Below are 13,364 nucleotides of genomic sequence, written 5' to 3' on the forward strand. Positions count from 1 at the left end.
TAATACAGTAAATGACTAAGACAACAAACACAAAATGACAAAAAGGGAACTAACCTTCTGTTGATCCGACATAAAATTCCAACCGTGGTTGCCTACATCACCAATATCCTCCTGTAAGCATGTTAGGAACCACTTCCAAGATTCTTTGTTCTCGGATCTTGCAACTGCGTATGCAACCACGTAAAACTGGTTGTTGGCATCCTGTGCAATGGCAGAAAGTAGTTGTCTCCCATGGTATGTTGTAAGAAATGCTCCATCTAGGTGGATCAATGGTCTGCAGCCACTCTTGAATCCCTGCTTGTAGGCCTCAAAACAAACATATAACTTGTCAAACATAGGGGCTTCTTGAGGCTGAGGGATCAGGTCTAGAAATGCAGAAGACCCAGGGTTACTTCTATGTATCTCTAATAAGTAATCCCTCAATTTGCCATACTGTTGCCTTTCGTTACCCATCATCCTCTCCCTTGCCTCCTTCACAGCTCTATACACCATCTTTGGGTGTGCAGTAAGGTCAAAGTCCTCTCTTAGAAAATCAATGGCTTCATGGGTTGTCATATGCGGGTGCGTTGCCATCCTCTTCTCCACCTTTTTACTGATCCAGTGTTGATCAGCAGCGTTGCTTCCAAGGTCTCTTGCACAAGTGTGCTCGTTTCTATACGTCTTGACTTGGAAGCATTGTAGTTGCCGATTGTAAGACAAGTGGGCAATCCAACCACACTCTTCGTCCTTGCATCCAACCCTAACTCTTTCCCTATCATTCTTTATCCACACCAACTCCCGGCCTTTAGCAATAAAGGTGTCCTTTACCACCTCTTTGAACCTCTCAATTGTTGCAAACCTTGTTCCAAGCTCAAATCTTCCCTCTCCGAAACTATATTGGTCATTGAACTCAGGCCAATGATGTTTGTTTCCTCATCATTAGAAGAGACAGGTGTATGCAGCTCCTCAAATTCATACTCCCATACAATATCATCACCATCCGTGTCTACATCACTCACGTAGTCTACTAGTGCTGGCCTTGGTCCTCTGGCCCTATTGGGCTCCATTGCAGGCCTGGATATATTGGGCTCCCCTGCAGGCCTACATCCACTGGGTTATCCACCAGGCCCACCTGCCTCGGGCTCATGGACAGGCCCTTTCTTTGTTGCAGCAGACCTTGTTCTTTGAGACACACGTCGCACTTGCTTCCTGGGTTGCTTACTTGGCTGAGGGGTTCTCTTAGAGGAATGAGGCACTTGTTTCCTCTTCTCTCTGCCAAACACAGACCCACTGACAACATCTTTCCCACTATCACTGTTACTTTCATCACCAGGAGGTTGAGGTGCATACGGCTCATCCTCTGCGCTCTCGTAACTATCGTGCTCCGTCGACGACTCACCCAATTCATCCACCTCGACACCAACATCATCTTCCTCTGCCTCAACGTTTTCCTTTCCAGCACAATCTACAGGTTCTGGGTCATCAATAGGATGATCAAAGAATATATAGAACTCATCAGTATCTTTGTTTGTCATCTTTGCTTGCCGCATCTGGTTGATGCCTGCATCTCCCCTCAGAACATGCAGCCCTGACTCCATATCCTTGCTCTTTGGATCATACCAGTATGCCTCCTTGTATGATTGATATCCCAATCCTTTGAACAGTGTTATCAAATCACCAAAATTTACAAAATCCAGGTCCATGGGGGGAACCTCTCAACCTTACCATCGAGATAAACTAACTCACCATTCGGAGCCCGTTGAAAGTAGCCCCCGTGATGGAAAACAGGAATCACGAAAATATCTACCATCTGCATCATTGTTTGACTCAACGATTACCACTAAGCATTAGCAAATAAACAACTACCTAAGCCATAAACCACACACAACTCATCTTCCATGCCCCTCCCAACACTACATTACACCTAAACCCCAACCCACGACATGCACAGCAGATAACGTTCGAAAGTAACAGTCACATTCAGTTTCGCATTAAGGGTACTTACCACTACCGATGACACCCGCAACTCCACCAACGAAGCTTCACTAGCGCAACCTTACACGAAGACGACGACGGGAAGAAGATCAATCGTTTTTTTTTGGAGGAAAAAGATCATACATATGTGTGCTAGGGCTTCTTTGGAATTGTGTGTGATTGATATGGGCTTCTTTGGAATTGTGACTACAGCCAACGTTCTCAAAACGTTGCCGTTTTCAATCATAAGGACCTATTTGTCCAAGACTTTTTCCCAACGGGCACACCAAGCTTTCTCAACGGTCCCGTCTTGCCACCTAGGCCCAACACACGCCAACTAAGCGACAGATCACCCCTCTCCGTTACGTCTGGCACATCATTTTGCACGGAAGGATCGATCCGTTACACGTTTTGAATAGTAAGGGACGTTTTAGTATTTTTAGATCTTAAGGGATCGATTTGTCCACGATTTAAAAATTCAGGGACTAATTTGTCCTTTTTCCTAAAATTAATTTGGAAATTTTGTACAAAATAAAAGTTGTGCGAGTGTTTTACCAGAGGCAAAGAACTTCCGCGATTTGAATCCTTTCATTTTCCATAACAAGATAATGGGATGTCGTTAGAAATGCTAAATCAAAAGTAGGGGTGTCCATGGATCGGATCGTATCCGCAGATCCGCGGTAAATATCCGCATCTGATCCAAAAATTGCGGATACGATCCGATCCGCACCCTTTGCGGATCGGATCGCGGATATTTGCTCTACATGCACGTATCCGATCTGCGGATCCGCACAATAATAATTAAAAAATAAATAAATATATATATATATATACTTGTTTGTATGTTTTAGTTAGTAATTATTATTCATAAATTGTATTATTTTATTTTTGTTATTTAAAAAGAATTTGATTAAAAATATTTTAGGAATAAATAAGTTTAAAAGTATGAAAAAAATATTTTTATTGAATTTTTTACATAGAAATATGATTAAAAAGAGAAGGTTTAATCATGCGGATATATCTGATATCTGATCCGATTTGCGAATCGGATATCGGATCGGATCCGGCACTAAAAAGTGCGGATATCATATCTGATCCGATCCGATGAAAATTGTGCGGATCGGATCGAATTTTCAGCCATATCCAATCCGATCCGCGGACACCCCTAATCAAAAGGGTTACAATATTTTAGATGTTATTGTCTACCAAAATATGATTATTTTCATCACTGAAGTACAGTAACGCTTTTATATGAAATCGAAATTCTCTCCAAGTATATTTGTATATTTGGTTTTAGAAAATACAGAACTTGTTAGTATTTACTTGTGTTAATTTTTAACAAAAATTATTTGTAATGTCATCATTCTATGCTTCAACTTTTAAGCTATTATTATTTATTGTTGACGAAGCATAGATTCGAAGTGAAATTGAATAATAATTACTTACAATTTAATACTATTGGTGATTATTATTTTAAAAATTGTCAGTTTTATTTTTGTTAATAACAAAAGACTACAATTTTGGTGTAATTTTTTTCTTTTTCCAACATTTAGCTCTGTTGTTCATTAAAAAAAATTGAAGTATTATTTTTATTTCTAATATTTAAAAAATTTTTAAAGTTATTCTTATTGTTTAAATTATTCTATTAAAATTTATAACGTTTCTTAATATGTTAAGAAAAACTTTGCTTTATTCTTAAAAAAATAATAATTTATTCTAACATTTTATTTATATCTAAATTTAAAACATTTAAATACAAAAATACACACAAATGGTATAACATAAAAATCAAAAGAAAATAAGCAAACAAAAATACACGCGCAATATTTTTTTTATATTAGATTATTAGGTATAAATTTTTTAAAAATAACTCAAATTATGTATTATATGTCGTTGTGAATCTGGCGGTTTTTTTATAATTAAAATAATATTTTTTAATAAAATATTAATCTTTTATAGTTAATTCTTTTTAATTATAAACCGTGAATGATATTTTATAGGCCTTGTTACCATAATAGTATAGGAAACGTTTCAAGTGCTCCAGGGTATTTTTTTAAAGATCAGTATGCCAAGTACGGTTAGGTTGCAAAATTTATTTTGTCCTAGAGTGATGCAGGAAAGGACTAATTTATCCTTGAAAAGTAAATGAAAAGGACAAGGGGCAGCTGCTATGAGAGATGCAGAGAGATGCAGAGAGAGAAAAATTTCAAATCAATCTATCTCTATCACCACATTTTTTTTAAAAAAAAAATATCTATTTTAACATCAAATCTATTACGAATAGAAAAAGAAAAATATTTTTTTCTTTAATTTTTAAAAAAAAAAAAATTTGAGAACCTTATTTTTTATCAGATTTATTGAATATTAAATTTAAGTATTCATATATATAACTATATTTTTTATAAAAAAAATGAATATGAACATTTTTATTTTAATAATGTCATTTAAAAAAATACAAATATACAATATAAAAAATTATGTATGAAATGATATTATCAAAAATAGAAGAACCATTATTATTTATTTTTTTATGTATTATTTAGGTAAAAATATTATTACATTTACTAAAAATTAGCTATTAAATTAGTTATTTTATATTTATGTATATTTATATATAGGTTTATATATATTTTTTCACTGAATAATTAGTTATAAGAGGAAACAACCAAAAAAAAAAAAGATTCTATTATTAAAAATGATGACTAAGTAAATAAAAAAGAAATTTTGAAAAAGTTCTGCTAACAAAAATTTATTGTTTACTTGTAAAAGAAAAAATAAATTAAAAGAAATCCAACTTCTATGTTAATATTAATATTTTTATAAAAATAGCAAGATTAACATAGAAGTGTCGAAATAATTTTATATATGAAATATCAAGTAGTATAATTTAAATATCATATTTTTTTCTTTAAATGTTAAGATTGATGAACATAGTTGAAACAGTTAAATTCTATAAGTTTTTGTGTGCTAAAATATCTAAATTAAGAATAACACTTCATTGAAATTATCATAAAAAAAATTTTCTATTAAAAAAATAGCAAACTATTTCTAATAAAATAAAATCTTTTTTGTTTTTAAAATTATAAATAATTTGATTCCTCAATAATATTATTTTTTTAAAAAAATGAGAATTAATTTATACTTTATAAAATTTTACAATAGATTATTTTTTAAAATAAAAATCTTAATTTTTAAATTTGTATTATAAACAGGTAATTTATATTTATCTATATTACTTATTAATTTTAATGTACAAACTAAAAAATTAAGAAAGAAATGAGTATTTCAAAAACACAAACTACAAAATTATAAAACAGCAAAGAAAATTATTTTTATTTTTGCATGTTATGTAAGTGAAATCATATAATGAAAGATATTCTAATCATAAATTTTAATAAAAAAATATTTTTATTTGTATTTAAATAAAATAAAAAGTAAAAACTAATACAAATTGAAATCTAATTTTTTTTTAAATCAAATTTATTTATAAAATTGTGTTTTTTATAAATTTATAACTTTAAACTACATATTTGGATTTTAAAACAATTTATTTAATATATAATTTTTTAAAGTGGCACGGAAATTTAAACTTAAGAATTTAGAATAACAAATAATTATAATAAAATAAAGTAAGAATACTAACTAAATTTATGCAATTATGATTTTGAAAATAATTAAAGCATAACATTAGTTAAATTACTATTTAATTTGTAAAATAAATATAGTATAACAAATGTTTAGATATTATTATATGTTAGTTCAAACTCTAAAAATGTTAACTTTAAATTCATATATCATATGTAGGACTATATGTTAGGTGTATCTATTCAAAATAAAAAATTTTGGTAATGGTTCCATGGCTGGACGATGATAAATTAAATGATGATTTATAATAAAACTTAAGAAATTATTATGGATTTGTTTTAAATTGATAAACTTATAAAAAATATTATTTTTAATGAATTTGAATTGAAACACAAAATTTAGATTTTTATTATATTTTATTTTTATATTTTATTTCAATTCAAATAGAAGTATATATATTTTTTTATTGATATTTATATTTTAAAGATTATGAAAAATAAATGATTAATTTAAAATAATATTTTAATATAATTAAAATTTATTTTATGTGATTTTACATGCATAGTCTGTGAAATAGAGATGAATTTTTTGTTTTGGTTTTTAATTTTGCAAAAAATACTTATGAAATAGTATTTTTTTTAAAATTTATCAATATATCTCAACAAAATAAGACTAGCTGTGAAATAAAACTACCCACAAAATTAACAAATAATATGTATAATAGTAAATTTGTTCTTTTTAACACAAATTAAAAAATATTTTTTCTTTAAATAAAAAACTCCTAATATGTTTGATATTCTAAAAGATTAAAAAATAATTTATTTTTTTTATTAAAAACTAGTTTGTCCAAAAAAAATTATTAAAAACCAATTGAAGTATTACTAAAAAATAAATGAACAAATTAAAGTCTTAAAATTAATATTTTCTAATATAAGCTAATGTTGTTTTCTTATTGTAATTTGTAAATTTTGAATATTTTATCAATTGAAATTGTTATTATTAGTTGATAAATTGTTAATAATATATGTATAATAAATTGAGTAAGGATGCAAGATTAATGGGAATCAGATGAATATGAAATTTGTGATATACCTGATAAAAAATTGGCTTAAATGGACAAAATTATGGATTTTTTTGTGTTTTTAGAAAAAAAATTTTCTTTTTAGTGATTTTTTTAAAAGATAAAAATAATTTTATATTTAAATATTTTGTGCAAAAATATTTTATTCTCTTTATAATATTAAAGTTAAAATATTTTTTTAAGTCATTTTTTAAAAATTATAAAAATATTTTTAAAGTTTTTTAAATTTTTATTGTTAAAATTTTATCAAATATATTAAAAAATTATTAAAAAATATTTTTATTTAACAATTTAATTACAACCAAATAAATTTTGGCTCATCATTTCATTGTAAGCTAACTACAGGGCACATGACATAAGTCATAAGCTAGTCCACATCATCACACCGTAGTGGACATTATGGACTTCTTCCATACCTATGAACTTGACAATGAAAAAACAGGTTAACGGTCCACCATGCACTCATTTATCTCATTTCACAACATTCCTCTCTCCCATAATCTCATCCCTTTATATATTTTATATTATATCTTAATGGTTCACAGGCATGGCACACTGAACCTCCAATATATAGTACAATGCCTCAGCTGAAATGCATCCAATAGTATAAACCACTATATGACGTATATATTAAAATTAGCTATTAAAATCAGATTATTAATATAAATATGTTAAAATATAAATATATTTTAAAAATAAATTAAATTCTACATATATTTATATACAAATATTTTAATAATTAATTTTAATAGTTAATTTTAATCTACGAATAATATTTTTATAGTATAAAATATTAAAATATTCAAATATTGTTGTGTTGCACACTAAAATCATTCATACCTCAAACATTTAGGCCACTTAGTGCACCTAAATCTCTATTTAAAATCATCTTTGACAAAATATTTAAAATTTAGTTTCCGTTTTTTTTTTTCTCGAAATTAAATTACTTGCTTGTATTTTGTCATTTTTGTGTGTGCGTCAGTGGTGGTGGTGGTGGTGGTTCCCTAACCGCAACGCATGGCCGGTGGATGCAGCATCAGAGCTATCTGGATTCTGAACAACCTCGACGCCGTCGTTTTCTCCAGGTCCTACTCTCTCTCAATCTCTCAGCAGATATATTGAACTTCGAATTTACGATTCCATTTTCCTTTAGGAGATTCCCTGTTGTAGAAAAGCGTTGGCGAGCTGCTTTGAACTTCGAGAGCGATGAGCTCTTCACTTCAATTCCCAACGACTCTGAACTCGCCGATGCTTTCATGGACAGAAAGCAAAGGGAAGGATCTGCTCGCGGATTCGGCGTACGTAGAACTCATCAATCCTCTCCGGGATCTGATTCTTGGATCGATGATCCTATCACTCGTCATATCGTATCCCTTTACATTACCAAAGAGGAGCAAAAGAATCTCTTGTGGCCTTTAATCTTGCACATAAGGGGCCTTTTCACTATTCTTGTTCTGCCATTCGTCGAACCTAAGCATTTAAAGGCTTATGCAAGTTTGTGTAAGAGACCTGATTGTGGAAGTGCTCTTGGCCTTGACCATGGTTTGTCTTCGCTTTTGATCCAACTTCCCTCAATAACAGGGTATGGTAAGTTAAGTTACTTGCAAAATTTGAACTAACATTCAGGATTATCATGCTTTATTGATTTATCAGGTTACCGTCCATAAGAGCAATTTGTGAAACAAAAATGCTATGTGCACACCAAAAATTAGCTACCGAATCAGCAGTTCAGCACCATGTATTTGCGTATGCATACATGTATTGTTTCACTCATTTTCAATGTGTATTTCGCATTCCAACAAGCATTCTATACAAGTGTCTGATCTGGTGGCTATTTTTGGTGTAGGTTGTTTTCGAAATGTTTGTTTGAAAGGTTACCACATTTACCATATAGAATAAAGATTTTCCTTATGTTTTCCTTGACGGAATTGATTGTGGTTCATTGTTGGTTCTTATACACTGAATTGATTGGCCACAGTCCCAGATAATGGTAGTGGACTTTTACTTCCTTTTATGAACTTCTCAACAGAGATATCTTATCGCATTTCCTTTCATTTTACAGGGCATTTATGATAGCTCACGCCATCGGTGACATAATTACAGGCGACGTAGTAGAGCCTGAAGTGATTGTAAGTTCAGCTCCCTCTGTTGGAGGGCTGTTTGATTCACTAACTGGTAGTATAGGCATATCTTCCAGGCCAAAACCGGTAGCTCCATCAGTTGCTTCTTCTGCTCCATTGGGTGCAGCTGTACCAGGATTAGCTACAGCAGATAGTCAAAAATTTGGGTCTAGGCCTTTGGATAAAGATGCACTGAGAACATTTATTAGTAGTTCAATGCCATTTGGTTGGTACTTTTTATTATGGTATTTCTCATCTCATAGTTTGTAGTGTTTCTTCAAGATAAGCTTGCAGTTACTTATTGCTTGTAAATTTAATCCATCTGTTTATTTTGCATACAGGCACTCCTTTGGACCTTAATTACTCAAATATTTTTAATATCAAGGCCAATGGCTTTTCTGCATCAGATTTGCCTCCTGCTGACCAGAAGCAACCAGCTTGGAAGCCATATTTGTACAAGGGAAAGCAGAGAGTATTGTTTACAATTCATGAGACTGTTCATGCAGCTCTGTATGATAGAGATGAGATTCCGGATATTATATCAATTTCTGGTCAAATGAATTGTCGTGCTGATCTGGAAGGCTTGCCAGATGTGTCATTGCCATTGTCAGGAGTGAACACAGCCAACCTTGAGGTTTCATCCTATCACCCTTGTGCTCAAGTTTCAGATCAAGGTCTGGATAAGCAGGGTGTGATGTTTTCTCCACCATTAGGTAATTTTGTGTTAATGCGCTATCAGGCAACTTGTGCCCTCGGACCACCTGTTAGCGGATTTTATCAGCTGTCAATGGTTTCGGAGGACAAAGGTGCATTTCTATTCAAGTTGCGTCTAATGGAAGGTTATAAGGCTCCTTTGACAATGGAGTTTTGTACTGTGATTATGCCCTTTCCTAGGAGAAGGATTGTATCTTTGGATGGAACTCCTTCTGTCGGAACAGTTTCAACTTCTGATCACTCTGTAGAGTGGAAAATAGTGCCAAGTGGACGTGGACTGTCTGGAAAAAGTATTGAGGTGACTTTCCCAGGAACAGTCAAGTTTGCACCATGGCAAAACCAAAGGGTGCCGTCCTCTAGGTCTATTGGAGCCACTGCTGACGAAGATAGTGATAATGAGGCAGAAAATGCTAGCAACATGGTCAATGAAGAACATTTGATGGAGAAAATGAACAAGGATCTTCCTCCAGTTGATCTAGAGGAGCCATTCTGCTGGCAGGCATACAATTATGCCAAAGTAATCGCATCCCTTTTAATAATTATCTTTTTGGTATTTTATCGAGTTGATGCTATCTTTTCTGTTTGCATAAAATGCTGTTTGCTTCATTTATTATTTTGGGTGTTAGATTAGTACATTATTTTGATAACTCTGTCATTATTTCATCATATTCTTACCTTGTGCCTGATATGATATGGGTGTAAATTTCTTGTAATGATGATGATGACAAAATGAGGAGCATCTATTTGTTTAGACTTGCATATTTTTTAAAGTATGACAAGATTTTTATTATATAACAATAAGGTTTTTCTTATATAGTTATTTGCTTGTTTTGACAGGTATCCTTCAAGATTGTTGGAGCATCTCTATCTAGAATTGCTATTGATCCTAAATCTGTGAGTTTACAAGTCTATTTTAGCCAAAAACTCGTTTCAGATAGATAAACAAACAAATAAATAAGATCCATATCATTGTGTTTCAGTTCTGCAAACATATTCTAGTTTAGCATCATGAATAAATTAATCTATGTTTCTCTGTCTTTCTATTGTTTGGAAGCCATTCGCATGGTATAAATTCATCAGACAACCTATCCTTGTTACTATGGTATCTCTTTTAAGTCTCGCTTTGGAGGATGTATCAAGTCATCAGCCATCCCTGAACTGAATCTTACGTTTTTAAACTGTCATTCTTTTGCTTTGACTATCTAACTGATAACTTGTGTATTTTTCAGGTGAGCATCTATCCAGCTGTTAAAGCACCTGTGGAGTTTGCAACTCAGGTATGTGATTCCAATAATTGTTTGTGTAAGATCAGCAAACACCGTCGAACCCTGTATGATGGAAATAAATTTCCTGCTCTTTCGAGTTTCGTTATCATCTGCTCATATTTTTGTATTATTTCTGGCATAACCAGGTAACTTCTGGGGACTATATTTTGTGGAATACTCTTGGTAAGTGCCCACATGTAGCCACAGTAAAGACGTAAGTATGATTGGCCATGGGGGAATATTTGAAATTGCTGGGAGATATCTGTTGGGAACTCTGAAGTTTTATTAATTTTTCGCTGAGTAGCTAGACACTAGACAGTGCATGATTGTGTCTTCCTAGCTATTTTATTAAGACAATACCTTCTATTAGTGCTTCTAATTATTTTAAATAGGAAAGTCTTGTATACTTTTTTTTTTTTTTTTAAATTGTTTAGTTGTTTTTTGTCTTTTATTTTATTTTAAAATGTAAGCAATGCGTTACTGTTAGCAGATTCCTTTCTAGACATTTGGGATTACAATAAAAAAGAAGTTTCACTTTCAATCTTTTTCCCGGATACTTGGGGTAGGTGGAGAAATATAAATTCACAAGGCTCATTATTAAAGTTTCATAGTTTCAATAGAAATAATCTACCAAGCTTTGCTGATCCAAATTTCATAACTCGCCCAAGGGAATCAGTTTGGTAGAAAGTAGCCTACGAAGATGTTGCATGCTACGCATGAGGCATGTATAAACGTTGTATTGTTCTTATCTTGTATAATAAAGGCTGAGGGCCAAACATAATTGCAGAAAAGTTAAATAATTATATACAGTGAATGAAACAAAAATTAGGTTACACTTATGCGAAGAAGCTGAAGCTCTTCGTACTTACCCTGTCAACAAATACATGATTTATATCTGCATATTGTTTGTTATGCTTCCTACAATAATGTAACCACCAAGCCAAAGGCAAGGCATAAAAAAAATACTACGACAAGGAATGGGAAAATTAAAACAGAACTTACAACTCTCCATTGCTTGCCTAGAAAACTAAAAGCTAGACGCTGCTGGAGATATCAGTTCCCTTCCTGTCCGCCAAATACGAGTTAGAAAACTATACATACTCAGATCTCTCCATCTCACCTTTTTCTTCATTAATTATTCTTCGAAACCCATTTTATTAAGTGTTCCCCTTCTTAATTTCTCCTTATATTCTTTTAATTCTTTTTTATTTTTTATTTTATGCTTTTTGTTTTTTTGTTTTTTTATTTCGTCATTCTTCAAAGAAATGATGTCTAGAGGACCAGAATAGATCATAAGGAGCCCATAAATGGTCAACAGTGCATGGCTTCCTTGAATCTAACCTCAACCATGGCTTCCCCTTACCACTCCAATGCAACAAACTTATAGGACCAGGGTGCAGGCCCCTACATTTACCTTCAAAGTTATCCCCACCCAATCCATGTTGGTTCCATCTATGGTCCACCGCTGTGATATTCCCCGCCAGAACCAGCAAGAAGGGTGGTAGTGACCCCAAATGATAGATCCTCTTCTGTTGCTTCTGCACCGCCATCCATTCCTCCACCTTCCCTGTGTACCCTTCACTCCTCCATTTGTCCACGTCCATCACCATCACCCCTGTATTGAAATAACACGGCTTCCTCCCCTCAAATGTCTTTGACAAAACGGGGTCTAACCAGAACTTGTCAGTGAAATACAAGGTGAAGTTTGCATGGCAATATTCCGGTGCAGCCACCACCTTTTCTTCCATGTCAGTGGACCAAAGCTTAGCTATATCATCAACCACTACAAGGTCTGAGTCCAGATATATCACGCGCTTCACGTCGTCTGGTATGGTGTCCGCCAGGTATATCCTTGCATAATTCAATGGCTGATCCAATGCTTGTCGAATCGACTTGGATATCTTGTCATGGACTCTATTGGAATCAAAGCGGTAAATCTTCATGTTGAGATAAGGGAAAGTTTTTCTGATGCTGTAGAATAGTTCAGGAGTGTAGTGTGCGGTTAGGAAGTAGAATGCCAGGTTCTCCGGGCACGTGGAATGTTGCAACATGGACAAAACTGCAGCCATGGTGCCACGGAGGTAGTTTGCGTCGAGGGTCATGGCTACATTGATGCGTTCAGCTGGGGTGGAGCCACATTCTTGGCCGTTCCGGAAGGCAGGGGCTTCCCGGAAAGCGGGGATGTCAGCGCTTTGTCGCTCGACGAAGCCAAAGCGGATGGCAACGACAGGTTGGAGAAGGAGAAGGAGAAGGACGAAGGACAGGAGGCCAAGGAGTGCATGAGAATTGGTGCTCCAAAAGACCATCCTGTCGTAACAAGGTTTATTGATTTGTTTTGGTTGTGGTCAGAAGAATATGGGTTTTGGAAATGGCAGAGAATATAGGAATGAGATTGCGGAGAAGAAGAAGAAGAACAGCAACAACTAACAACAACAAAATCTGATCAAGAGAGGTTCATTGGTTTTGTGGTTTGTTGAGTATGAACCTTTTTCGGTTGGTGCAATTTGTGAGGATGAGAGCAACCTTCGGGCTATCTTTTACTAACTATGGACTAATTTAGAAACCAATTGAAGCTAATTTATGTTATACGGCGTTTAGAAAACTAAATTACACAAACTACATATTGAGTTTATCCAAACAAATTTA

At 33.2% G+C, this 13,364-nt stretch overlaps 2 protein-coding genes across 3 annotated transcripts; one reads left to right on the forward strand and one right to left on the reverse strand.

The window, feature by feature from the left end:
* Nucleotides 1–7,433: 7,433 nt before the first annotated feature.
* Nucleotides 7,434–11,259, forward strand: LOC112723010 (AP-5 complex subunit mu). Of its 2 annotated transcripts, XM_025774227.3 has the most exons (7): nt 7,434–7,704; nt 7,773–8,201; nt 8,682–8,965; nt 9,081–9,970; nt 10,291–10,347; nt 10,683–10,730; nt 10,865–11,259. In XM_025774227.3, the coding sequence occupies exons 1-7, from the start codon at nt 7,637–7,639 to the stop codon at nt 10,934–10,936; spliced, it is 1,848 nt and encodes a 615-aa protein (XP_025630012.1). In that variant the 5' UTR covers nt 7,434–7,636; the 3' UTR covers nt 10,937–11,259. The 2 variants fall into 2 exon arrangements, with proteins under 2 accessions (XP_025630012.1, XP_072063664.1); XM_072207563.1 differs by having other exon boundaries at nt 7,513–8,201.
* A 573-nt stretch (nt 11,260–11,832) lies between these two features.
* On the reverse strand, nt 11,833–13,143 carry LOC112723011 (probable galacturonosyltransferase-like 4). The gene has a single exon (XM_025774228.3). The coding sequence runs from the start codon at nt 13,022–13,024 to the stop codon at nt 11,969–11,971; it is 1,056 nt and encodes a 351-aa protein (XP_025630013.1). The 5' UTR covers nt 13,025–13,143; the 3' UTR covers nt 11,833–11,968.
* Nucleotides 13,144–13,364: the final 221 nt, after the last annotated feature.

This window comes from Arachis hypogaea, chromosome 11, assembly GCF_003086295.3.
Source record: "Arachis hypogaea cultivar Tifrunner chromosome 11, arahy.Tifrunner.gnm2.J5K5, whole genome shotgun sequence".
Taxonomy (NCBI): domain Eukaryota; kingdom Viridiplantae; phylum Streptophyta; class Magnoliopsida; order Fabales; family Fabaceae; genus Arachis; species Arachis hypogaea.

Excerpts from the sequence above, each read along its gene's own strand:
- LOC112723010 (XM_072207563.1), top strand. The coding sequence starts at position 7,648 with ATGCAGCATCAGAGCTATCTGGATTCTGAACAACCTCGACGCCGTCGT. Across the intron at positions 8,966-9,080 it reads TAGTAGTTCAATGCCATTTG|GCACTCCTTTGGACCTTAAT; the intron begins GTTGGTACTTTT and ends TTTTGCATACAG. Across the intron at positions 9,971-10,290 it reads AGGCATACAATTATGCCAAA|GTATCCTTCAAGATTGTTGG; the intron begins GTAATCGCATCC and ends TTGTTTTGACAG.
- LOC112723011 (XM_025774228.3), bottom strand. The coding sequence starts at position 13,024 with ATGGTCTTTTGGAGCACCAATTCTCATGCACTCCTTGGCCTCCTGTCC.